Source organism: Thalassophryne amazonica, chromosome 3 (assembly GCF_902500255.1).
Source record: "Thalassophryne amazonica chromosome 3, fThaAma1.1, whole genome shotgun sequence".
NCBI classification, from domain to species: Eukaryota; Metazoa; Chordata; class Actinopteri; order Batrachoidiformes; family Batrachoididae; genus Thalassophryne; species Thalassophryne amazonica.
This window is the reverse complement of record NC_047105.1, coordinates 25,327,670-25,355,518: the sequence shown is the minus strand read 5'-3', so window position 1 is coordinate 25,355,518 and position 27,849 is coordinate 25,327,670. Positions and strand designations below refer to the sequence as shown.

Sequence of the window (27,849 nt, the reverse complement as noted above, 5' to 3'; positions counted from 1 at the left end):
TAGCATAGGAAAGCTGCAGGAATCTACCTCATATCAGGAAGGACATAAAAATATTACAAAAAATTTTTTAAATCCCACACCATATAAAAACACGGCATTTATCAAGCAAGCAATACAAATATGATCCGTCTGTTCCTCTGTAAATGACACATGGTCACAGACATACAGTCATGAAATGACATGAATGAGAAGCTGTTAACTCGTCTCATTCATGTTCACATCTGCTGGCGCATCTCCCACAGGCCATGCATGCATGTCTTGTGGATGACGTGCCACAGGACACCACGTCATGTGGAACAGAGCTCACGTGGGTGACGTGACAGTGAGATCACCTGCTGCGTGTCCTGATCTGATGGTCCGTTTCAACTTGGGAGCACCCTGTCCATGTGCACGCCATGTGTGTGGTCGCTCGCTGCAGCACATCGCCACAGTGATAAATGTTTTATTTATGTCCACTTGATAATAGCAAACAGACTCACATGCGTCACAGTGGGCAGTTGTTTGTCCATATCTGTCCAAACACAGTACGTGGTGTCCAGCTGGGATGTCCAGATCCACAGATTTCCACAGCCGCTTCAGTGAGAGGACACACCTCCTGTCATCTCAGAGCACACACCAAAACCACACTCATGTGGGACTTAGACAAATGTCTCTGCGAGTACGACAGTGGTCATCTGCAGTCTGTTATCATGCCAAGAGTTGGACTGGCTAAACATTTTCTAAGTGCAATGCGAGTGGTGGCGCTTGTGTGCGCAAATAGTTGTAGCAACAGGTGTACGAGGCATTGGAGGCAGGGACATTACACGGTTTGCACACGATTCCTGCATCATGCGCATTAATTGTGCACTTCGTCCAAACTTCCACTATGTGTGAAGGGGCAGCTATAGCCGTCTGACAGCAATCTGTGTCGTCTACATACGCTCTGAATGCGATCTGACAGGTGTGGGCGAGGCAGTCTGTCCGCATGCCAACACTGCTGACCACGCCTCTTTTCCCCCGACTGTATCGGATTATGGCAGTAGTGTCGTGTCGGGCATGCTTCCGGCAAATTCTTGCTATGTGTGACGGGGGCTTACCATACAGGCCTGATTGGTGGATTGCTGCAGAGATGGTTGTCCTTCTGGAAGGTTCTCCTCTCTCCACAGAGGAATGCTGGAGCTCTGAGAGAGTGACCACCGGGTTCTTGGTCACCTCCCTGACTAACGTTCTTCTCCCCCAATTGCTCAGTTTAGACAGGCGGCCTGGTGGATCTGAACTGCTTCCATTTACAGATGATGGAGGCCACTGTGCACACTGGGACCTTCAAAGCAGCAGAAATGTTTCTATACCCTTCCACGGACTTGTACCTCAAGACAATCCTACAGACAATTCCTTTGACTTCATGCTTGGTTTGTGCTCTGACATGCACTGTCAACTGTGGGACCTTATATGTAGACAGGTGTGTGCTTTCCAAATCATGTCCAATCAACTGAATTTACCACGGGTAGACTCTAATTAAGCTGTGGAAACATCTCAAGGATGATCAGTGGAAACCATGGAATGGAAACCCTTTGCCGTGGAACTCAGTTTTGAGCTCCATGGCAAAGGCCTGTGATTACTTATGTACATGTGATTTCTTAGTTTATATTTTTAACAAATTTACAAATAAATAAATCACATTGTCATTATGGGGCATTGTGTGTAGAGGTTTAAGGAAAAATTTCATCCATTCTAGAATAAGGCTGTAACATAACAAAATGTGAAAATGTGAAGCACTGTGAATACTTTCCAGATGCACAGTACCTATTGTCTACCCTTTTTTCTGACTATGCTGCTTTAACAGATTAATTTGCCCAGTGTTTGATCAGCAAACGCTTCAGTCTTTGATTTTTTTTTTTTGGTGGAAATCATCAGAACTTTATTGTGAGAGAGTGAAACAGAAAATAGATGTACTATGAGAACATAAAATTGTGAAGCTATCCCAAATATCTGCAAGACTTTGATTGAACAAATGTACCGACATGGAATTGCTGAAAAATCTGTTTTCAACAAAGAACACATCGTATGTGAACTAACGGTCAGTAAATCTTTCCTTGCCAACAGAAGCACCTCAGCCTCCAGACTCCACGAGCCAGAACACACTCCTGACAAACACCAGCTTGTTCCCACTGTCCCTCATCATGACGCTCCTCCATATAACTTTTTGTAGATTTGAAACTTTAGTAAATTGTAAGCAAGGACATCTTTTGAAGGTCTAGGTCAGCTTCCATCCAAAAGCATGTACATTGTATAACTTTTAATAGATTAGAGACAACTTTATCAAATTTGCAGCAGGGGTGCGTCCCTTGAAGGTCGGGGGCAACTTTGATGATGAGTGACCCTGACCGAATTTTGAAGGTTACGGGGTCAAGAAATATCCACAACACTGTTGTCCCAATGACCTTTCACAGAAATAAAACAGGTTTACCAAATTGGGAGCAAGGAAACATCTCGTGAAGGTCTAGTTCAACTTTGATGATGAGTGACCCTGACCGAATTTTGAAGGTTACGGGGTCAAAAAATATCCACAACACTGTTGTCCCAATGACCTTTCACAGAAATAAAACAGGTTTACCAAATTGGGAGCAAGGAAACATCTCGTGAAGGTCTAGTTCAACTTTGATGAGTGACCTTCAACCAGTTTTAGCACCTGGTCGCCTCTTTTCTACCAATAAGAACTTGGAAACCCGTCTCCACAGTGATTATTACCATGTGGTTTGAAATTGCCTGGTTACATTATTATGACATGCTACATGAAAATATCACTCACTCACCTGTCCCATACCCACAAACAGGTATGGGATGACACACATTTCTGCAAAGGGGCACACAAGACCTTCAGATCAGTATCACATTGCTGTTTCTGCTCCCACTCCACCCAGCGTGTCCTGGATTTCCTGTAAATACTTAGGAAGTCCCAAAGAGATGTCCAGTCATCCAGAGAGAGAATCACTTATTTTTACCTGGTTCTTTTATGCAAGATTCTGCCCCTTACCAAAAAAAACCAAACCATTGTATTCCTTGAGTTTATTAAAGGTCACGTTAGAAACCAGGCCTGGGACCCTCACAGACAGTGTCCATCTTGTGAAAGGCCCCTAAAATGAGCCTTACAACACTTTTCATACCTTGTGGGTGTTAACTATAGGTGTGGTTTAGTCACATTTCTGTTACTAGCTCTCACCAATAAGGCCCGCCAAACTCCCTGTGTCTGAAACTTGGACACATGCTGAAGTAAAACTTATATTTCTCAGAACTTCCAAACAAATAACACAAACACTTGAAAGCTAACATAAAACAAAGAATTTGCACAGATATTATCTAACACACTGCTGATATTTATGCTCCAGTTCAATCAGGATGTGCTGAGCGTGGATGTGGTTGATGGCTGGATTGTTGGGTGTGAAGGCAGTGTTCCAGTCGAATCAGGACGTCACTCAGACTGAATCCTTACAGGCACATTAATTACAGTAACACCCGCCAAATTATTGCTATCCAGACAATCATCCAACAAGTCCTTTCTTCTAGTCCACAGAGATGACATTCCAGATTAACAAAACATCTCCACCAACCTGGAGTTCAGTTCCCAAAACCAGACCCCGGAGCTTTACCCGCCCTCGGCTGATTCACCACCGCTGAGATTGTCGGCTGGTTCCGGATACGTGCAGCATCCTGCCATTCTTAGTTTTAATTATGAAACATTTTTTCCCCTTTACAACATTCCGTTGCTTATTTTGATAACACGCACCAGAGTAACATTTCAAATACCTTCAGTTAGAAACGCAGACAGACACACACACACACACAAAAACCCCAGACTTTTCTTTACATTGTTGGATTTAATTATATCTAATATGAAAAACATCCATGTTTTGACAATACAACTGACAACTGACTGAAAAACTCAAAAGCAGTTTAAACAGCATTCAAGTTTGTCCCGACAACAAATTTATTAGCTGACCCCCACCATTGTTTTCTCCTTTATCCTTGTTGCCATAGCAAGGTGCCGGCTGATTACTAATTAAAGCAGCTTAACACCTCCAAACTCTTAGCTGACAAAACGTTTTACTTTAACAAGTTTTGTTGCTCCGCATTGTTTGCGGGTGGAAGATGGATTTTAACTCTAATGTGGTTTTTTTGCACACATTTCAGAAAATCTGCTGCTTAGTATTAGCTGTTTTGTTTGTTTTTTCCACACTTTTGGTGTTTTCCACTGTGCAGGTTTTGATGCAAGTCCAAAGTGGCTGCAAAGGATGATGGGATTGTTGCGAGTGTTGCTTTGGTTCTCCGCTGGTGGAGGTGGAATGTTTCTGGAGCGTTGCACAGGTTGAGATGTAAAGACATGTTTGGTTATTTATTTATTTTTTTTTTTTGGAGGGGGGGGGGGGGGGGGGGGGGTCGGGTCAACAATGAAGTGCAACTGCAGAAGAAAACATCATGGGGTGAAACTGGAGCCGAAATACTGTACAGACACTTTTTTCACCCATTGTTTTTTTTTTTTTTTAAGCTTAGGTTTAATTCCTCTTCTGGTCACAGCCCGCCAAACTCAAAGTGTTCTGATCCCACTGTGCTGCTGACGGCTGTCCACTTTAAGGGGTCAGTCAGAGGTTACCGTGATGTTTGCATCACTGCTCATTCTGCTGCGTGTCCGCGATAGTGGAGACGGCCCCTTGACCTTTGCTGACATCACTGATACACGCCCACTGGCCGTCAATCGACTCCTTCCAAAGAGTCACCTACAGAATAATCAGAAATGTGCACATGAGCTGGTTAACTGCAGTTGACATGGACAGAAAATACAAAGTTTAGAAAAGTTTACACTTAAAATCTACAATCTGAGTGATGTGACACGTGACACGAAAACTGCCTGCTAACGTTCAGCATCTATAACGTAATTCTCTGAGACTCAAATCTGTTTGTCTGCAATGGTCATGAGTCTGTCCGGTGAAGAAAAACAAAACAACACAGTTTGACTGTCTTCTTCCAGGCAACATGTGAAATTACCTAAATATTTTTCTAAGCAAAATTATAACACTAAGTCTGATTTTAAAGCACATTACGTCCTGTCGCTCACATTGGAGGCACTCAGGTCATGCTAACATTAGCCTATTAGAATCATGCTATGTGATGCTAGGGAGTTTTCATGTTAATGTATAGCACATTAACATCGCACTATGTCACGCCACTGAGTTTTCATGCTAACATTAGCATGTTAGCATCACACTAGCAACTTTTTAAGACACGTAAGCGATTAAATCCACCATGAATCGCTGTTTTAAGGCACCTCCTTGCTCAGGTCTTCAGCCACCACAGGTATGTCTTTTTTTAGTCACATTACAAATCCTGTTGATCACAAATGAAGCAATCAGCTCATGTTAATGTTAGATACAATGTCAGCGACTTGACACTGCACCTAACTCCAACCCAATTATATATATATATATATATATATATATATATATATATATATATATATATATATATATATATATATACATATATATACACATATATATATATATATATACACACACACACAATCCGGAGTTCAAATGTCAGAATTATTTTATTATAAGAATCTGCAAAATAAATAAAATTACTGTAAGGTTGTTTTTGCAGCCAATCTGTTCTGTGTCAGCCTGATCTTGTCAGATCTCAGAAGCTAAGCAGTGCAGGCCTGGTTAGTACCAGGATGGGAGACCTCTTTGGAACACCAGCGGCTGTGTGTTTCTCCGGGTTACACTGGAGTTGCATCAGGAAGGGCATCCGGCATAAAACTTGTGCCAAATGCCAATGCGGATCTGGCTGTATCCGCTGTGGCGACCCCGAACAAAAACGGGAGCAGCTGAATGGACAACAACAACTGTAAGGTTGTTTTTGCACGGTCTGATATATTCAAAGAACCCCAGCCTTACATTGGTCTGACTTCTGGAGGAACTGAGCCGTAAGATTCCCTCAGTGATCTGATTTCATCTACGTACCTTGTTGTCTCCTCCAGAAACAGCCAGGATGTTTCCAGTAATGGACCAGCTGACGTGCCAAACCACATCATTGAATTTATGGAGGAGTTTAGCCGTCCAGGTGTTACCAGCAGGGTCATCACATGTCCAGATAAACACACGGCCGTCCTGGAAGAAAACAGCTCCGTTACTGTCCAACCTCAGCCAAACCATAAATAAATACGCCTCAGCTGTGGGGTGGTGTATTTTATCCATTTGTTTTTGTGATACAGTTTACAATCTATTGTGTGATGTAAAATCCTGAAGGTGTGTTTTTTTTTTTTGTTTTTTTTAATCTTGCATTTCTATTATTGATATTTCCAACTGCCTGCCATCCTGCAGAGTTCTGACTATTGAGAATATCAGGTTGACAGGGCGTCTGTGGACTAGGTAAATTTCAGCAGCAGTGTTGACAGACAGCTGTGGGATGTGGACAGGAAGTGGTCACAGTGCCTCCTGGCTGTCACAGTGGGAATCCTCTGGATCCTCCGCTTTATCTGGACAAGGCATCTGACATTGCTGCTGCTATTCACACTACGCAAGTGTTGGATATTATGTTTCATGGCCAATTTTTCTGTGATATAAATCATAATATAACTTTCTAATAACTTGCATAATAATGATAATATCCTCATATTCCCTCTGGAACGCCATGAGACATACTGTTCATCTGCTTATCACGCTAAACAGACACAGGTTTACTTTTATACATAATATTTATATTATGCGAGTAGCATTATATAAATAAATGTTAAATGAAACGTTTCATGCAAACACATAACACCCATCTGGGGGTGGAGCTGGAGTGCTGGGGGAGGGGGGGGGCGCGGCAGAGTCGATTAGCCTACAGGTTGAGTTAGCAACTTGCTGTCCAGGAAAGACTTTTATATAACGGCTGAGTGGATCCTTGTCACTTGATTGGTGCTTTGTATGTTGCATGACATGGATTAATTCATCTGTGTGTTCCACTGCATTTAGAGTGCAAATTTAGTTCCATACGTTTGGTACCATTGCACTCTGCACACACATGCACGCACGTACATCCTCGTGCACGCAAGCACACGCGATCGCACAAGTATGCGCAGTGCACACGTGTGCGCATACACACAAATCCACTGTGCTGCCTGGAGACTGTTGGCAGGAAGTTGGAATGAAAAGCTGGACTCATTTCTGACGTGATTTTTTTTTTTTTTTTCGCTGCAATGAAGATGTACACTTTTTTTGGTAGTACACGCACGCACAAGCGTCGACCAGGTTGGATGTGTGAGTGCGCACGGGAGACAACAACTCTCCCGAGATATAATTTAATTGAGCTAACTGATGCTGCTAATTCTTACACACACACAAAACAAATCCACTGTGCTGTCTGGAGGCTGTTAGCAGTAAGAGAGAAAGAAAAGCTAGACTTATTTCTGACGTGATTTTTTTTTTCGCTGCACTTTGTTTTTCGGTGCACGTTACATCATCAGTAGGTTGTGTTAAAAAGAAAAAAAAAAAGAGAGAAAAACAGAGGAGAAAAAAAACATCTCAGGGGTGATGACTGATGCTGCTGCTGTGGTAAATGTGGACAGTGTCGGATGAAAATGCTCCATATTGCACAAGTGAAGTCAGAGTGGCGCTGACCTGGGAGCAGCTGGCGATGGTGCTGGTGGGAAGACCAATCGAAGGCGCCCAACCGACATCTCTCACCCAATCACTGTGAGCTTCCAGCTTCTGGTCCTCCCTCCACTGGCCACCTTCTTCTCTGGGGGCGAGACAAAACCAACTGACCACATGCAACACATATCAAGGCATTTTACCCAAAATATAACCCCACCCCCACCCACCACTGAGCTGCCTGATGTAAAAATAAATAATGCGAAGCGGCACGAAGCTCGCACATGGTAAGGGGCGTCCTAAACAGAAGTGCCAATTTTCAAATCCACAGTAAAATAGGAAATGTTCAAATGTCAAACACTTCCTGGATTGACAGACGAGATCCCATCGAATCTCGCGGGAACTCAGTGGCAAGCTCACACTCAAGACCGGAAGTGCCAAATTCTCACTCACAGTGAAACATGAAATGTTCAAATGTCAAACACTTCCTGGCATAGGTGGAGCTAGAGCGGAGGCCGGGTTTCACTGGTCTTTCCTGAAATCTGATTGGACACAGATGATTGACATGTCACAGCACCACACGTCTGGTTGAAAAAGCTGCATTTTCAAATCAGTGAGTCACACTGACTACTTGGTTCCTCCTGTCCAGTAGTTTGTGCTGTGTACCACAAAACATTCTAATCCACCTTAGTAGAAGAAGAAGAATGTTTGCTCCAGATTTGAACTGAACACTTTGTTTGAACTATGGAATTCTAATCACACCAAACTTATACTGGTGAGTAAAAGACCAAATTTTATGACAGAAATGAGGTCCAGGTTGTTAAAAGCAGCATTTCTCCTTTAATTTGGGTGGCTTTTTGTTGTTGGCTTATTAGTGCAGCAGATAACTGAAACAATCCTTCAAATGGTGATACAAGCATCAAATTCTGCACAAATACAGCTGAGCAAAATTAATGGAGCAACTTTAACTTTTGACTCCTGTACAAACTGAAACTGACCAAACTGAACTCACCATTCTTGCTGCTTTTACATCATAACATTCAATCACAGATCGTCCAAACTCTACCTTTTTAGGAATCTTTATGATCAGGCAAATAATGTGGTGTAGTTTTCTATATGATTGGAGCATCTTTTAATTTAGATCAGGGGTGGGCAACTTGTTCCAGAAAGGGCCAAGAGGGTGCAGGTTTTCTTCGCAGCCACCGATTCCACCAGGTGATTTCACTCATTAATATCACTTTGAGCAGGTGGAATCAGTTAATGAGTGAAATCACCTGGTGGAGGCAGTGGCCGCAAAGAAAAGCTGCACCCTCTTGGCCCTTTCTGGAACAAGTTGCCCACCCCTGATTTAGACCCCTGTGTAATTCTTCAACTGACCCCTATCTGGCTGCCTATTGAAAATTCAAGTGGCCAATCAGTTTTATTATTATTATTTTTTTTTAAAGAGTTCATGTCTATGGATTATTTGTGCCAAATTTGATGCTTGTATCTCCATTTGCAGGATTCCACTCTAAATATTCTCTTATCTGCTGCACTATATATGAGATGTAAGATGCTGCTTCTCAGTGTTTCTCAGTTGCCCTCAAAAGTATTGGAACACTTGGTATTTCACACATTTTAATTTGTTTATTCTATTTCAAATACATTTTTTTTTCTAAAATTATCTTCCTTAACTCGAACTGAAATCAAATCTCTACAACTGGATATAAATGAATTAAAAATATAAAATCCAGCTTCCTGATGAAGTGGTGTAGAGGAGGATTTTCTTAAAAAGAAGACCTGAAAGTTCAGCTACAATTCGACAGAAAGTACATTTCAGATGAAAGCCTAGATTTGATGTTTTGGTGAAAGAAACTTTTGTATTTCTTCATAATTGATGTAAATAAAGTCTGAGATATTCAATGACTTGGAAATGTTCATGTTTCCATCCCCTGACTTGTCTAAAGAAAACTGGTGATAAAACTGATTACTATTTACAGGTTTTATCAAGTTTTAGAGATTTGCTTTCAGTTTGAGTAAGATAATTTTATAAATAAAATTTTTTTTTTGTATTTCAAGTATTTAAAATGGCATAAACAAATTAAAATGTGTGAAACTCCAAGTGTTCCAATACTTTTGGTGGGCACAGTATCCTAACATTATGATGAGTGCAAAATGAGTGTGTTGTTATTACTGTTTTGTTTAAGAATGTTTAATTTTCACTGTTGCTGCACTGTGTGTCAAATCATAGTTATATCATACTGATATGAAAATTCAGTAAGGTATATCTTCTGTTATACATTCCAAATCTAAAGTGGAACTCCACTAGTGTTTACTAAGGTACACCGAAATATCTTTATTTTTAAACAAACCAAAAAAAAAAAAAAAAAAAGAGAGTAGAGCCACTTAGGTGCCTGGTCTTGAGAATCAAGGATGGTAGGTTGAAAAGCTTTTTTATCCCAAGGGAACTCTCCCTACCACCTAAGTGGCACAAGAATATGGACAGCATGTTAATTTGGCCATATTGTACAGCCCTACTGTCAATTAGCTGAAAAATTTGAATATTAATTTACATCTACATAAAAAAAATGCTTAAAGTGGCAGAGGATTAAGAGGGCTGTAATTGGGGGTCAGCTGAAAAGCAAAAAAGAAAAATGCTTAAGAAGGTGGGGAGTATAGGGGGCAGAGCCCCCCCAGAAGCTGAAAGGTTTCAGACATGCTAATGCTCCCAAGAACCATTTTACTGAAAAAAGTCTGAAGGACCAAAAGGACATGGTTCGATGGCAAGGAGCTTTTCCAGGCATGTGACAGGCAAATAAAGAAAAATACTTAAAAAGGCAGGGGGGTCTGGAGGGGCGCAGCCCCCCCCCCCCCCATTAGCTGAAAGGTTTTTGCCATGCTAATGCTCCCAAGAACCATTTTACTGAAAAAAGTCTGAAGGACCAAAAGGACATGGTTCGACGGCAAGGAGCTTTTCCAGGCATGTGACAGGCAAATAAAGAAAAAAGGTTAAAAAGGCAGGGGGGTCTGGAGGGGCGCAGCCCCCCCCCATTAGCTGAAAGGTTTTTGACATGCTAATGCTCCCTTGAAGCATTTACTCAAAATAAAATCTGAAGGACCTAAATAACATGGTGAGATGCTGATGAGCTTCGCTCATTCATGTCCGCGACATATGCATATTAATAATGAAATAAATAAATATTCCACATCTAATTTCTCTGTTTCGTCATCATCTTATCATTCTGAGAACTCAGACACAACAAAAGCAATCAAACTTAGAACATAAATACTAAATGACCACCTTGACTCAGATACCAAAAGTTACCGGGATCGACGTCATGGTGGCACTATAATGACCACTTTTACTTTATGGCTACTGACTTCTGAACTGCAAGTTCTTCAATCAAAATTCCTATCTTGCTGGATTCCTTGGGTGCTTCTACAACTGTAAGCCACACCCATTTACTACTACTACTACTACTACAAAAAGAAACTATTTTTGTCACACCATTCCTCCCCAGTTTTTGCTCAACCTTCAAAACAATGTGGCACGTACGTTTGAACTGAACTACATAAACACTATTGAATTTTGATTCCTGCCCTTTGTGCTGCAATTGCCTGCCAAATTTGAGTCGGTGTGGTTTACTGAACTAAATCCTCTATGGCTTATGAATTAAGTACTCTACTGAAATCAGACTGAACTTGATCACAATGGACTTAGGCAAAAACTGATGCATGAGAAGACCTGATGGTGGTGCTATAACCATCACAATAGACTTTTGGCAGTAACTACTGTATGAGGACTGAAAGGTTTATGGTTTAAGGTTTATGTTGTGAGGTAGGACATGCTTCTGTCATGCCCACGTTGCTCAATGGTCAAACTGTGTGAAAGGACCTCGTTAATCACTGCTTGCAGCTAGATTTGTACATTTGTGATTATTATGGATATTTTTCACAAGCTATCCAACAGGCAAGCAACTTTTTGTTGTTGCTCCTTTTTAAATTCAGTCTGTTTTGCCTGAACTATAATTATCACTGGGCCCTTTTCAAACAGGGGCTCATCTTACTGGATCTGTTTTGGGGTTGAATTCCACAGCTTGACTTTGATATTGCATGGATCAGAATACGAGGTCTATTAGAAAAGAAACCAACTTTTTTTTTTTCAAAAACTATATGGATTTCAATCACGTGTGATTGCATCAGACAAGCTTGAACCCTCGTGTGCATGCGTGAGTTTTTTCACGCCTGTCGCTTGCGTCATTTGCCTGTGGGCAGGCTTTGAGTGAGCACTGGTCCACTGGTCTCCTTTGGAAGTATTACAGGACAAGTTTGAACATGCCCAGCTGTTAAACAATTTCTCGGATACTCACTCGACTGAAAGCCACCAAAAACCGCCTGAATCTTACGAATGGTTATCAACACGGAGGTGTTTTGCTGTGGCGCTGCGCCATGAGCAGCTGGGTGCCGACGCGCGAATCCGTCCGCACGTCTTTCATTACAAAATCTCCTTTAACAGTGGAATGTCTGGATAAACTGCTGATCCGAGCTCTTCTGAAACTTCTCTGTTCTCTCACGACGTCCTGGGTCAACAGAGGCTAAATATGGAAGTTTTCAGCTTGAAACAGGCTGACGATGGCGGCTCGGGGTGCGGCGCGCCGTCCGGCTCAGTGGGCAGTCCTTAAAGCGACAGTAACACTCCATAATCTCTCATCAGCCATTAAAATTTTCACAGAAAACCGTCTGAATTTCTCGAATGGTGTCCGCTTGGATTGTCTCACAGTTTCTGAAAAAATTGATCAAGCAAAGCGCCAGTCTCTCAGGAAGAAGTCAGACAAAGGAATTCCAACGAGGGGGGTGGACCAGTGCTCACTCAAAGCCTGCCCACAGGTGAATGACGCAACCGACAGGCGTGAAAAAACTCACGCATGCACACGAGGGTTCAAGCTTGTCTGACGCAATCACACGTGATTGAAATCCATATAGTTTTTAAAAAAAATAAAAAGGTCGGTTTCTTTTCTAACAGACCTCGTACATCTACACATCACAGAGACATACTTCCAGAGCTTAACCAGGTTATCACAGCCTCCAGAAACGAAGCGTTTGACGTAGTTTGGTTTCTGTCCCGACGGCTGGTCGATCAGACTGCCTGGAACAACTGCAGGAGCCCAACTCACCGCGTTACAGCCAATCTACAGGAAAACTAAAATAATTAACTCTGACAGGAAACATCTAACAGGTGAAATAGTGAGTGCAGCTCAACAGCATAAAAGAGACGCAGAGAATGTCAACATGTTCAAACACTTTCACCTCCAGACCAAAGCGATTAAATGCAAATGTTAAGAACTGAACAAAGACACTCACTGTGTGGGCGTTGCTGATCTTCTTCACGTCCCACTGCTGATCTCCAGTCAGCGTGAGAAGAGAAATCGCTCCATCTGAGCTGCCACAGGCCAGAATGAGACCAAAATCATAAGGACCCCAGCAGGCCGAGTTCACTGTGGAACCAAGAACTCAGTTCAGTCTGGAAGTGGTTTCACAAAAACAAACAAACAAAACCCCCAAACCACGATATCAGAGCGCTACCAACCCGATGACTCGTGTCCGGTGTATTCATACATCTTATCCCAGGTTCCGTTTTCCTCCTTCCAGATGATGACTTTACGGTCATATGAACAAGAAGCCAGGATGTTGCCAAACATGGGGTGAGCCCACGCTACCTGCCACACAGGCCCCTCGTGGCTATACACAAACACACAAAGAACCAAAAAGTAATTATCATTATGAATATCACGCAGTATGACGACATTTATTCTTTTAATGAACACAAGAGGAAAAACAAATTCCTGTCTCTCAAGAAAGTTACATTTTGATCGGTCTGTCCCACTTTTAGAATCTCAGCATCTAATATAAGAACATTTTCTGGTTTCTTTACTCCTCTTGGACAGTACAACCCCTGGCAATAATTATGGAATCACCGGCCTCGGAGGATGTTCATTCAGTTGTTTAATTTTGTAGAAAAAAAAGCAGATCACAGACATGACACAAAACTAAAGTCATTCAAATGGCAACTTTCTGGCTTTAAGAAACACTATAAGAAATCAAGAAAAAAAGATTGTGGCAGTCAGTAACGGTTAATTTTTTAGACCAAGCAGAGGAAAAAAAATATGGACTCACTCAATTCTGAGGAATAAATTATGGAATCACCCTGTAAATTTTCATCCCCAAAACTAACACCTGCATCAAATCACATCTGTTTGTTAGTCTGCATCTAAAAAGGAGTGATCACACCTTGGAGAGCTGTTGCACCAAGTGGACTGACATGAATCATGGCTCCAACATGAGAGATGTCAATTGAAACAAAGGAGAGGATTATCAAACTCTTAAAAGAGGGTAAATCATCACGCAGTGTTGCAAAAGATGTTGGTTGTTCACAGTCAGCTGTGTCTAAACTCTGGACCAAATACAAACAACATGGGAAGGTTGTTAAAGGCAAACATACTGGTAGACCAAGGAAGACATCAAAGCGTCAAGACAGAAAACTTAAAGCAATATGTCTCAAAAATTGAAAATGCACAACAAAACAAATGAGGAACGAATGGGAGGAAACTGGAGTCAACGTCTGTGACCGAACTGTAAGAAACCGCCTAAAGGAAATGGGATCTACATACAGAAAAGCTAAACGAAAGCCATCATTAACACCTAAACAGAAAAAAACAAGGTTACAATGGGCTAAGAAAAAGCAATCGTGGACTGTGGATGACTGGATGAAAGTCATATTCAGTGATGAATCTCGAATCTGCATTGGGCAAGGTGATGATGTTGGAACTTTTATTTGGTGCCGTTCCAATGAGATTTATAAAGATGACTGCCTGAAGAGAACATGTAGTTTTCCACAGTCATTGATGATATGGGGCTGCATGTCAGGTAAAGGCACTGGGGAGATGGCTGTCATAACATCATCAATAAATGCACAAGTTTATGTTGATATTTTGGACACTTTTCTGATGTTTGGGGATGATGAAATCATTTTTCAAGATGATAATGCATCTTGCCGTAGAGCAAAAACTGTGAAAACATTCCTTGCAAAAAGACACATAGGGTCAATGTCAACGAGCAGATGCGATTTGATGCAGGTGTTAGTTTTGGGGATGGAAATTTACAGGGTGATTCCATAATTTGTTCCTCAGAATTGAGTGACTCCATATTTTTTTTCCTCTGCTTGGTCTAAAAAAGTAACTGTTACTGACTGCCACAATCTTTTTTTCTTGATTTCTTATAGTGTTTCTTAAAGCCAGAAAGTTGCCATTTGAAATGACTTTAGTTTTGTGTCATGTCTGTGATCTGCTTTTTTTCTACAAAATTAAACAGAATGAACATCCTCCGAGGCCGGTGATTCCATAATTTTTGCCAGGGGTTGTATCAAAAAATGAGATTTGAGGACGTCATCTTAGGTTTTGGGAAATACTGATAAACTTTTTTTCATGTTTTCTGTTATTTTATGGACCAAGTGTGTTATTATGTAAAATGCAGCTGAACCGCAGAAATGTTTGATGAATACATGTCCTGTCACATGTATTTTGCTGCCAATTCTCTCAAACGTTTTTCCTGTAGTTGGTCATTTATATCGTGGTATAATGGTGAATTAGCGAGCTGCTACGAAAGCACCGGTTAGCAGCACAATTTAAAGCACAGATACATGCTAACACAGTGGATTACCAAACGTTAGCTTGATATCTAAAATTATGAATCAATTACTCGGTCTTGCAACTTTGTTAGTCCGTAGCTGGCTTGCTTTGAGTGCTCTTCAAAACTGAAGCCTCAAAGCTTCACTTTTAGAAAGCGCTTAGAAAATTCCTAAGACTGCTTCTCGTTAGTCGTGTGGCGCTCACAAAAGTACACAAACAAAAATAGGTGAAAGTTTCTAGAAACTGGACTTAGAACACAAAGGTCACAGCTGCTGTAAGTGTTTAATTCATTTTCAAGGCGTTATGGCCACAGTGAGGGACAGTGAAATTTCTACAATGCTTGCCACGTGTCAACGGATTTGCACAAATCACCAAGACAGACAATTTGGTCACGTAAGCTGTGGAAATCCCAGTTTACACTGGGACAGACTCCACACGCACACACACCTCTATAAGTTGGCAAAAAAATAAACAAAACCCAAACAAAACATAGTTTGCAATGAGAGGCTTCCTGGTAAGGTGAGGGACACTGATGAGACTCACCCTCTGAGGTCTGCAACAAGTATCTGTCCTCCGTTTCGGACATCAAAGATCTTTACAGTGCGGTCTGAGGAGCAGGTGGCGAGCCGGGTCCCGTAGTAATCCATCTGGGCATCGTGCTGAAACCCAAAGGAAGCATTTTTAAATGTCTAAAAATTTTACTCACCCACCATCGCTTACAGAACTAATCTTGACAATGGACATATGCCTGAGTCCATAAGTATTTGGACAACAACCAACATATTGTCATTTTGCCTCTGCAGCACCACTGCAGATGTGAAATGACACAATCTATGTTTTTGTAGTGTAAACTTTATTAGTTTTAATTTTACAAGGTTCAACAAGATATATTACACATTTAGGAATTAGACATTAGAAGAACAATAATGATGTGAGAAGTATAATTTATTTATTTTTTATAAATAGTTATTGTCAAAGTTGTTACTGAACATACATTAACACTGTTGCTCTTCTTCCACTACAGGACAGGTTTGTAAGGTGGGACTGCACATGTCCCACAGTTTCAACCCACTGATAATAAATGTACATCCGATGCTACTGTTTACTGTTATGAACAACTGCTGTAAATAAATCATGTCTTGTGTAAATATAAATTTTGGCTATTGATAAATTTGCACAACAAATTGAACAATTAGGTTTATATAACATGGACATGTTTGGTATGAAAAGAAATGTCCTTTTACGTGTTACAAGCATTTTGTTTTTTCTCAAGAACTGATCTGTGGGCAGATCAACTGGAGCAGAATTGGTGAGAGGGGTGACCTGGTCCACAGGGCAACTTGGCAGGTGAAAGTGGGGCGAGAAGGTTAGTGGGGCAACCTGACCGATTTCTAGAGACTTCAGGAACCACGCAACCAGAGGTAGAGAGACGATCTCGGAACCAACACAATCTCTGTACCAAATGTATTAATGCCTTATGTTTTGGTCCATCTTAATATTTGTCCTATTGTGCTATTTTTTTTTTAAATGTGTTCCACACCTAATTCTCTTCAAGAATCATATATTGGGTCATTCCATCTGAAATCAGTTTTGAAAAAAATTCCCAGGTCACCCCTCAGCGTTATTCTGTGAATTTTGTATGTTAATCACATTCCAAAGTTTGAGTGAAATGCCAAATATTAGGTCTGTATCTTGAAAACTTCTGAAGTTACAGCCTTTGGAAATTTTTGTGAATTTCTCACATATCATGAAAATTGTGTTTTCTATCAACTTTGCACATTAATAATAAGCTCCCGATATGCCTCACAGCTTTGAAACTGCTCATGCCGGGCTAACTTTTGGTGTAGAATATGGAAATTGTGGCAGTTTTGGTGTATCTAGTGTGATCTGCCTTCCACAAAGGCCTCAAAATGGTAGAAAACTCAAAATTATACATGTCGTTTGTATCTTTGATTAATTCAAAATCAAGAAATATACCAGCTATGGCTATAGAACTGTTTGTATGATGGTTTGTGATAGAATGGAACATATCTACACATTTAAATGATATGCCAGGTTGTTTTAACAAAATTTATAGTTGCTGAAAAATGCTATACAGTGAATATCAATTCAGTGATGTATGGCAGGCTGACTCAGTTAAAATTAAATTTCGGGACTATTTACCTCTTTTTGGTATGCTGTCCATAAAATTCAATATATGACTCTTAAAGAGAATTATGCGTAGAACACATTAAAAATAGCTCCAAAGGACAAATATAATGTCAGATATGGACCAAAACATGACATTAATACACGTGGTTCTGTGCTCTTATCAGTACCGCTGGTACTGAGGTTGTGTGGTTCTGAGGTCTCCAGACACCACCTGACCAGACTCAGCCTCATGGTGGAGATGCACAGAAAATTGTTTATATACAAGAAACATCAACTCTAAGTCCAAGCCTCCCACGTGCCCTCTAGCAAACTGAGGCTGAAATTTCACATCATCTTTTTCATAAACTTCTCTGGGCACTCCAACATGAAGCTGTGTAAAAAGGCCTCACATATTGAGAAAAGACACAAAAAGGCTTAAGATTGTGATCACTACTAATAGAAAACACGATGTTCAATAAATAGTGTTAATCTCTCTTAACTGTATGGTGAAACCTGTCACTGGGAAGAATTAAAACTGAGTTCAGTTTCAGGTCATGAAAATGAAGCTGAATGCTGCGCCTTTCAGTAAGGCCGAAAATGAATGAATTTTGTCTCTTCAGCCGATATTAGCTTGATTTGCTATCTTAACGTAAAGTAAAGATTTGTCAACTTACGATCATGTCCTCATGGGAAGTGTCCACTGTGTTGATGACAGAAACCTAAAACCAAATTTAACATAATGAATAAAATAACATAAATACACCTAAAAAAACAACAACATGTAGCCTGTAGGTTATTAGCATTAGCTTCATCAGCGACGTCAGCAAATAAAGACCAGCAGACATACAACAGACTAAAGCTTCAATAAAACTATTTTAAAAACTTACCATGACTGCAACAGGTTCACAAAAAATCCAGAATAATTAGCCCTTGTATAACTTTAAACGAAATAACGTCTTGTAAAAGTCCGACGTGGCAACAGATTCAATTGGCCCCTCCCACCAGATCCGTCAGTTTTCTTCCACGGGAAACAGGGAACATGAGCATCGAACAAAAGTTCCACAAAGTGGCGTCAAACTGATCGGTTTGCTTTCACGAATAATAAAATAATAATAATACATGGTAACAATTTCACGAGAGAAGTTATTTGTATGGAAAATTTTAAAATTGTAATCCATCAGTTGAAAAGAAACTTACTTTTTTAAATGCAATAAAACTATAGTGTTTTTTCCATGTGTGTTTTTCCTTATTAATGTAACTTTCTATTTTGTTTTTCTAATATCGTGTAGTCTTATGTTTGTCCGATCATTTTTTTGTCCTCGTGACATAAGCTTGTTAAAATTTTAAACAAATTTTAAGCAATACTCGCAATATCAGACATGCTTTCAAATAAATAAAGCTTTGACGGAAAAAAAACAATTGATAGAAAAATATTCCTTTGTTGTTTATTGCTGAACCGCATTTTATTTTAAAATAGGTATTTCCATGCACATGTTTCAACTAGATGAGATTAGTGTTTTAAGTGATATTAGATTAAGTGTATAAACTCAACATTGCTTATACTTAATTTTGTCAAACACTGGTTTTTACTTCTTTGAATATGGATTTTTAAACTTTTTTTTTTTTTTAATCAGAAATTAACTCTTTTTGTGTGTGTGATTTTTACTTTTTAAAACAAAACTGCAATAACGTGCAGGACCACGTAAATCCACACGGTGGCGGCATAACCCTAAAAACACGTTCCGTTTAAATTTAACCCGATGTCTATTTTTATCGTTTTACCCACAGTTAGTGTCAGGTTCTCCACCAGTTATATGTCGCTTGTTGCCTACCAGATTCGCCATGTTGTTCGGTTAAATGTGTTACACGTTTTTAATCGTAGAAAAGTCTGTAAAAGTGCAGTTTGTCCGCCGTTAAAGTGCAACGATGTCGAACGTTTCTTTCCACATTTCCAACCTGCTGGACAAAATGACGTCATCCGACAAAGACTTAAGGTAAAACAGTCTCTTCAACTTTTTATTCTGGTTCTAATTTTAGCTTCTACCCCAGAGAAACACATGATAAATCTGGCTTGAAACAATGCTGTTAAAGCTTAAAACGCTAGTTTAAAGTTGTAAGAAAGAATTCAAACCAAACATCTGTCCTTAAGGACCAAACTAGCGCTGTCCAGTCTGGGATTATTTGACTCTGTCCTGACTTGACCCAGAAGAAGTAGGTCAAGACCAGTGACCCCTGAACTCTCAGCAGAGGATTGTTAGAGAAACATATATCCAAAATATGTTGCATCTTTAACAATTTAGTGTTGAGTAATTTTGTGGAGAAGGCCCATTATGCCTCAACGCAGTTTTGACCCAGAAGTAGGTCAGGTTCCGTGCCCTCTGAACTCTTTCAACAGGGATGTGAGATGAGTTCATGTCCAAAATATTTTGAGTCTGTGACAATTTGGTGTCAAGTAATTGCAAGGCAAAGGCCATGCAAGCACACACTGATGGATTCATGGGCATTTTGTTTTATTGTGTTCACCCTGATTTTACCCAGAAGAAGTAGGTCAAGGTTAGTGCCCTCTGAACTCTTGCAAGAGTGTTGGGAGATGAGCCCATGCCAAAAATATTTTGGGTCTGTGACCATTTTTCTGTCAAGTAATCGCATGGCAAAGGCCCTCCAGGCACTCATCCACGCATAGCCTATTTTATGCTTTTGACCCTGATTTGACCCAAAAGAATAAGTCAAGGTCCAAGGTCAATGCCCTCCGGAGTCAAGTGAGGGGTGCTGTGAGATGATCTTGTACCCCAAATATCTTGCGTCTGTGATGATTTGGTGTTGAGTAATCATACTGAGAAGGCCACAGATGCACACATGGACAGCCTATTTTATCATATTGGTCCTGATTTTTACCCAGAAAAAGTAGTTGAAGATTGGCATTCTCTAAACTCACTGAGACACATTATAGTCTACATACAGCAAGTAATTAATCACTAAACAATGACAAGGAAAGTTGGGATTTTGAAAATGGAGGTGTATTTTAAAAATTTCAAACTTTGTGAATATGTGTTAAGTGTTACTTGAACTCTTCCTATTCATACTGAGAGATGCACACATAATTTCGAAATAAAGCAAGTTTATGCACAGAATTTTCATAAACATTTCACTTTTCCTTGCAGTGGAACATGAAGACCATAATGAGGATGGACATTATGTGTACCTCCAGTGTAAACCTGTCAAAGTGACAGTTTTCAGAAAAATTTAAGTGCTTATGGAGCCTATAAAAAAAAAACCCTCAGTTCCCTGTGCAGGAGTAGTGAGCATATCTGGCACATTGTTAATGACACAGACATTCTGCTAAAACTGTAGCGGCGTCATCCACAGTACTAGTTAAGTGGTTAGCTGTTGATTAATTTTGCGTCTGGTGCTTGTGTGCAGGTTCATGGCCACAAATGACCTGATGCTGGAGCTGCAGAAGGACAGTATCAAGCTGGACGAGGACAGCGAGAGGCGAGTGGTCAACATGCTGCTCAAACTGCTGGAGGACAAGAACGGAGAGGTGCAGAACCTGGCCGTCAAATGGTAAACAAACCGCCAACATGTCAACCCAGAGACGATGCTGGGTTTGTTATAAATTCCAGAACAGTTTTGCAAGGCTTCTAAAAGGACAAAGTAAAATCGGAAAGCGCAGCACTCAACTCTGCCGCCAATGAAAAGATTAAAGCTGATGATTTGATGCACTGTTACAATGGACCAACAAGACGGAGAGCCTCTTTTTAGTCCCTGTACCGCCATCCTCTGGTAGTTCTGTTGAACTGAAATGCTTCAAGTGGAATTGAGAGCAAACACAAGCTGAACAAAAGCTTCAGGAAAAAATGCCAGTATGAGCTTTACAGACATGATAAGTTGAAAATACTTAAATAATAAGATGTAATAATGTTAATGATAAGTTAAAATAAAAACTGTTTTAAAAATGATGACTGGAGAGTCAGAATTTAGGTTTTCAGATTGCATCAGAATGCATGAAAAAGGCGACAGGTTATTAGAATTTTATGGGGGGGAGGGCCAAGTCACACCCACAGAGGTTAATAATGAGAACTAGAGTCTGCACTCCCAAAGCTGCCTACTAAACGTGAATGTCCCTTCATGGACAGCGACGTGACACCTCCTAACTGGGCAAAATATTAACGAAGTTCTCAGATGTTAAAGTATTTTCAATGCGGATACGTGACTGAACACACTTGGAAAAAGCTAGCAAAATACGTGTTAAAATGCCGTTCTGACCTGGATATCGAGCCTGTAAAATTAATTTACATTAACTTATGTAAGGAAAGTATTAAACTTTCTCTGATACCCACACATTCCCAAATATTAGTGTTGAAATTACATGGATCTGATCTGTTCCAGCTGTGATAAATCAGCTGCTGAGACATCCTGTGTTCGTTGTACGACTCAGTCTATTACTATATATATATATATATATATATATATATATATGTCGTATGTTATATTTTTACACAATTATCCTTTATTGACCGAGTTTCATTCATGAAGTCAGTGGTGTGGATGCACATCTCTATGTGAGGCTGTGACTGTGAGTGGCAGAGCGCAAGTCATTATAATCTGTGAGCAGCAGCTCGGTTATTTAAGGCATAAAATAAAAAATTGTCAGTCTTGTTGAACAATTTTAATCACTAATGACAAGTATTTTAACTAGATATCGCTCTAGCAGGGGAAAATATCAACTAGATATAAGAGTTAATGGTCCGTGTCCTCGGACAGACACAGCATGCAACATACACCTGTTTATGAATTAATGAATTTATTTATCCGGCACACTGGTGAGCAACAATAAAGACAATAACAAAACATAAAAGGTACAATGTACAGAGAACCCATGTGGCCGAAAGGGTGAAGGCAGAAGCAAGGCTTATAAGCACGCTCCCCTTATACCATTTAAAAATATAGAATGTATGAGGGTAGGGTGAAAAGTTCTAAGGCTCACTATAATGCAGTTAATGCATTACTCCTTCATGGTGAGCCTTAGAACTTTTCAGCCTACCCTCGTATACATATATAAATATATATAGTCATGACAACTATATAAAAAAAGAAAGAGAAAGTGCATGAACAATTTAACTTAATCACTGAAATTGCAAAACACAACCAAACAAGTAATAGTGAACAATGACAAAAATGGTAAACCTAATCATTCAAACTATAACGGGTAAATATGTTCTTTTTGTAAAGCCTTTTAAAACCAACCAATGTACCAAGTATTTTAATATTATCAGGACAATTATTCCAAATATTAACACCCCTGTCACCCCAGTGACTTTTAACAGTAGTACGGCTCTTCAATTTCCCAAATAATAATGTTCCTCTCAAATTGTAGTTGTCAGACCGGGCGGAAGCCCTGCACTCGGAGAGGGTGGACCCAGAATTCAAACTCCCAGACTCCCAACTAAAAGTAGCTGTCATGTGTTACCACAGGTAGTTCATAGAAACGGAATAAAGTTTAACAATATTTATTCTTCACATAGACAGAAAAGCCCATGGTAAGTTACACTTCATCTTGATCTGACCAATCTGAAACCATCCATTTAAAATGTGAATTGACAGCAAGACACTGCAAGAGCGGGTGAACCCGCAGTAACGTCAATTAAGATTCACTTTAACCCAAAAACACTGCAGGCAAATAAGATCGAAAATGGTCAGAATCTGAAACAAACAACAACAAAAATAAATAAATTAATAAAAATGAAGAAAACTGAGTTAGTCCATCCTTACAAACACTACGTCATGGTGAAACAGATGTCCTACCCTGAACAGACTAACTCAAACCAAAACACCAAATTTAAAGAACACAAAAAGACAGCAGGCAGAGGTACAAATTAAAACTGAAATAACCAACAAAAAAGACATTACAATCAGGTAAAACTACAACTTTAATTACACATTAAAATATTAGAACACTGCATACCTGAGTCGTCGTTCTCCCACACCGTCATACATTCACACCATCCCTCCAGTCTTCCTCAACAATAAAAGACCCTGTCATACAAAATGTATTTAAAACCTGGATCACACCATAAAAGCACACGTTAAAATCATATTTACCGAATTGTCCAAGCAAACATTTCCCCACATGTGAGCTCAGCGAACACTCTGGCCACCCCACAGGAAACTGGCATCTCCGTGGCAAATCTGCTACTTCCTTTTTTATAGGAAAATACTCAGGGGGAGGGGTGCGACACCTAGTGGTGCCCTACGTTACACGTGTTTATTCCAGGCTGAGGTTCGGTACACAGGTTGTCAGGCAGCAGAGCAGAGGTACAGACAGGGTAAGGCAAAAACGCAGTCATATCCAGGCAGGGGTCGGAGGCATGAGCAAACCCTGACATCGGGGCTGAGGCAAAAGGCGCGGTCGAGAAACACGGAGCAAGATACTGGCACATGGCAAGACAAATCATGACTGAATACAAAAAGGCTGGAATGTGTGCTAGAAGCAATGACAAACTGGTAAAGGTGTGGTGGTTGGGAGGAGATTAAATAAGCAGGTGTTAACAAGGTGCACATGAGGAGAAGGATCTAGAAAGGGGGCGTGGCTGGTGGACAAAGAGTATGGATGGGGCAAGATAGTGTGGAAGGGAGTGCGCAAAGTGGAGTGATGTAATAGGCAAAGACACGTGAGCTGGTGCAAGAGTGGGAGTAAATGAAAACACAAAGCAGACTGGATCAAAGTGTGAGAGGAGGGCACAGAGCTGGTGAAGTGACATGACGTGACAACACAAACAGAGATGTGAGAGGGATGAAGACATAATGGCAGGTGCAGGGCATGGAGTGAAACAGGGAATTATGAACCAGGCTAAACAGAAGACAGAATAAAATGTCACACTGACCCTGGCAAGAACATGAGAACTGATCAGGAAAAAATAAGAACGTAAACACAAAGACAAAACTAAACTGGAACTGACAAATGACTGAAGAATACAATAAAGATAACCGGATGACAAAATCAACAAGCAAAGATTACATAATAAAACGAAAGTAACATACATTATTAAAGAACAACAGAAAACAGAAATGAAAACGGCAAAAATTAACAGATGACAACTAAATGATAAACAATGAAAACACAATCTGGCAGAACTACAACCCCTGGCAAAAATTATGGAATCACCGGCCTCAGAGGATGTTCATTCAGTTGTTTAATTTTGTAGAAAAAAAGCAGATCACACACATGACACAAAACTAAAGTCATTTCAAATGGCAACTTTCTGACTTTAAGAAACACTATAACAAATCAAGAAAAAAAGATTGTGGCAGTCAGTAACAGTTACTTTTTTAGACTAAGCAGAGGGAAAAAAATATGGAATCACTCAATTCTGAGGAAAAAATTATGGAATCACCCTGTAAATTTTCATCCCCCAAATTAACACCTGCATCAGATCTGCTCATTGACATTGACCCTATGCCATGACATTGACCCTATGTGTCTTTTTGCAAGGAATGTTTTTGCAGTTTTTGCTCTATGGCAAGATGCATTATCATCTTGAAAAATGATTTCATCATCCCCAAACATCCTTTCAATTGTCCAAAATATCAACATAAACTTGTGCATTTATTGATGATGTAATGACAGCCATCTCCCCAGTGCCTTTACCTGACATGCAGCCCCATATCATCAATGACTGTGGAAATTTACATGTTCTCTTCAGGCAGTCATCTTTAGAAATCTCATTGGAACGGCACCAAACAAAAGTTCCAGCATCATCACCTTGCCCAATGCAGATTCGAGATTCATCACTGAATATGACTTTCATCCAGTCATCCACAGTCCACAATTGCTTTTCCTTAGCCCATTGTAACCTTGTTTCTTTCTGTTTAGGTGTTAATGATGCCTTTTGTTTAGCTTTTCTGTATGTAAATCCCATTTCCTTTAGGCGGTTTCTTACAGCTCGGTCACAGACGTTGAGTCCAGTTTCCTCCCATTCGTTCCTCATTTATTTTGTTGTACATTTTTCGATTTTTGAGACATATTGCTTTAAGTTTTCTGTCTTGACGCTTTGTCTTCCTTGGTCTACCAGTATGTTTGCCTTTAACAACCTTCCCATGTTGTTTGTATTTGGTCCAGAGTTTAGACACAGCTGACTGTGAACAACCAACATCTTTTGCAACATTGCGTGATGATTTACTCTCTTTTAAGAGTTTGATATTGATTGATGATTCATGATTCATGTCAGTCCACTTGGTGCAACAGCTCTCCAAGGTGTGTTCACTCCTTTTTAGATGCAGACTAATGAGCAGATCTGATATGATGCAGGTGTTAGTTTTGGGGATGAAAATTTACAGGGTGATTCCATAAATTGTTCCTCAGAATTGAGTGATTCCATATTTTTTTTTTCCTCTGCTTGGTCTAAAAAAGTAACCGTTACTGACTGCCACAATCTTTTTTTCTTGATTTCTTATAGTGTTTCTTAAAGCCAGAAAGTTGCCATTTGAAATGACTTTAGTTTTGTGTCATGTCTGTGATCTGCTTTTTTTCTACAAAATTAAACAACTGAATGAACATCCTCTGAGGCCGGTGATTCCATAATTTTTGCCAGGGGTTGTAGAATGGAACTGAACAATGGCTAAAGAATGAAAAGTAACAAAGAAACAACGTGACAAGGCAAAATAGAATAGAGAATAAACACATGATAAATAACTAATAAAACAGAACTGGGGCAGAAGGTGGGTCATCGAAAGGGGAAATAAATTAAACAATAACCCAGATCAGGGCCGAGCATGACTAGAATGGAATCCCTCATTTTAATCAGATCCTGGACATGTAGAGGCAAAAGCTTATTTTTGACTTCATACATAATCTGTATTGTAATATAATGAACCAAGTCCCAGAATCTTAAAATTTGCAGACAAGCAAATAACGGATTTGTTGGGTGTCGATATGGTTTTTTACTGATAATTCTTATAGCTTTCTTTTGCAACAGAAAAACTGGTTTAGTATTAGTTCTATATGTATTTCCCCAAACCTTGACACAGTATGTCATATATCGAACAAGTAATGGATAATATAGAGTGGTTCATGCATGTTGGTCCTGGGCTTTATGCAGAATTGCAATGGCTTTTGACATTTTAGATTTAACTTAATTAATGTGTTTTCCAGCTTAATCTATTGTCAATATAAACACCAAGAAATTTTGTATCTGTTACAATTTCAATATTTTTTTTTAATTTTTTTTATTTAATATTTATTTCATTCATTTAAGAGAAAAAAAAACCCCCAGAAAAGCAGAAATAACAAAACATTATAAACCATTGAATGAAAAGGAGCAGATTGGAAGAACAAGTTTTATATATTCTGCCCCTTTTTTACAATACAATCTTGCAGTATCAAGCATCATTAATCAACATAATTTAACAGATTACATTTCTATGACTTTGTCACATGCCACCGACTTATTTCATAATTTTAACCATTATTTAAAAGATTACATCCCTAACAGATTACATTTTAAACTTCAAACATTCTAAACATTATTAACAGATTACATTTTTGGCTTTATCACAGCCCACTGACTTATTTCATAGTTTCATACTTACGAAATACATCAAGTTTAATACGTTTTTTTAAATAATTTAAGCGTCCTTGATTCTTTGATTTCTTTGTTGAGGTTGTTCCATATAATCAATAACATAAGCAATGTAATGTAAGCAATATCATGTAATAATAGATTTTTGCTGAAGTTCCTGGACTTATTCCCAAATATGATACACTTAGTTTTACAAAAATGGAGCGATAATGTATTTAAATCGAACCGTTGTTTAAATTTATATTTGTTCTCCATCTTGTCCAGGAGCTGTCCCAAATGATCCCCACTACAAAATGCAGGCGTATCATCTGCATATAAAATACAACTTATGTACCAAATATATATCATTAATATACAAAAGAAATAACAATGGCCCAAGGACACACTGATACCTTTTGTCTAAGTAGCTCGCTATTCAGTCATGTGCCAATCCCCTGAATCCAACCATCCATCCATCCATCCATCCATCCATGCATCCATCCATTTTCTTCCGCTTCATGTGGGGTCAGTTCGTGGGGGCAGCAGCTCAAGCAAAGCCACCCAGACCTCCCGATCCACACACACCTCCCACCAGCTCCTCCGGGGGAACCCTGAGGAGTTCCCAAGCCAGCTGAGAGACATAGTCTCTCCAGGTCAGAACCTTACCGGGAGGCTGAGGAGTGTGATCCCCCTGTAGTTGGAACACACCCTCCGGTCCCCCTTCTTAAACAGAGGGACCACCACCCCAGTTTGCCAATCCAGAGGCACTGTCCCCAACCGCCATGCGATGTTGCAGAGGCGTGTCAACCAAGACAGTCCCACAACATCCAGAGACTTAAGGTACTCAAGACGGATTTCATCCGCCCCAGGAGCCTTGCCACCAAGGAG

The 27,849-nt window shown here is 39.9% G+C and overlaps 2 protein-coding genes across 3 annotated transcripts in view; one reads left to right on the top strand and one right to left on the bottom strand.

The window, feature by feature from the left end:
• Positions 1-1,280: 1,280 nt before the first annotated feature.
• On the bottom strand, positions 1,281-18,419 carry sec13 (SEC13 homolog, nuclear pore and COPII coat complex component). Of its 2 annotated transcripts, XM_034165943.1 has the most exons (10): positions 18,292-18,419; positions 18,079-18,123; positions 15,818-15,933; positions 13,177-13,328; positions 12,951-13,084; positions 12,645-12,778; positions 7,638-7,758; positions 5,997-6,143; positions 4,604-4,751; positions 1,281-1,293 (listed from the first exon to the last, which is right to left on the bottom strand). In XM_034165943.1, exons 1-9 carry the CDS (start codon positions 18,292-18,294, stop codon positions 4,641-4,643), a joined length of 963 nt encoding a protein of 320 aa, XP_034021834.1. In that variant the 5' UTR covers positions 18,295-18,419; the 3' UTR covers positions 1,281-1,293; positions 4,604-4,640. The 2 variants fall into 2 exon arrangements, with proteins under 2 accessions (XP_034021834.1, XP_034021833.1); XM_034165942.1 differs by lacking the exon at positions 1,281-1,293 and having other exon boundaries at positions 3,849-4,751.
• A 771-nt stretch (positions 18,420-19,190) lies between these two features.
• Positions 19,191-27,849, top strand: part of cand2 (cullin-associated and neddylation-dissociated 2 (putative)) — a 71,851-nt gene continuing 63,192 nt past the window's right edge. The window contains exons 1-2 of the mRNA XM_034165932.1: positions 19,191-19,398; positions 20,825-20,968. Coding sequence (XP_034021823.1) covers positions 19,331-19,398; positions 20,825-20,968 — 212 coding nt within the window. The 5' untranslated portion in view covers positions 19,191-19,330. The remainder of the gene's footprint in view (positions 19,399-20,824; positions 20,969-27,849) is intronic.

What these genes read in the sequence shown, in the direction of transcription:
- sec13 (XM_034165943.1), bottom strand. An exon ending in CTTCCCATGAGGACATGATC is followed by an intron (nt 15,934 to 18,078) that starts GTAAGTTGACAA and finishes TTTGGGTTTCAG; the next exon opens with CACGATGCCCAGATGGATTA. An exon ending in CCATCGCCAGCTGCTCCCAG is followed by an intron (nt 6,144 to 7,637) that starts GTCAGCGCCACT and finishes GTTTTCTTCCAG; the next exon opens with GACGGCCGTGTGTTTATCTG.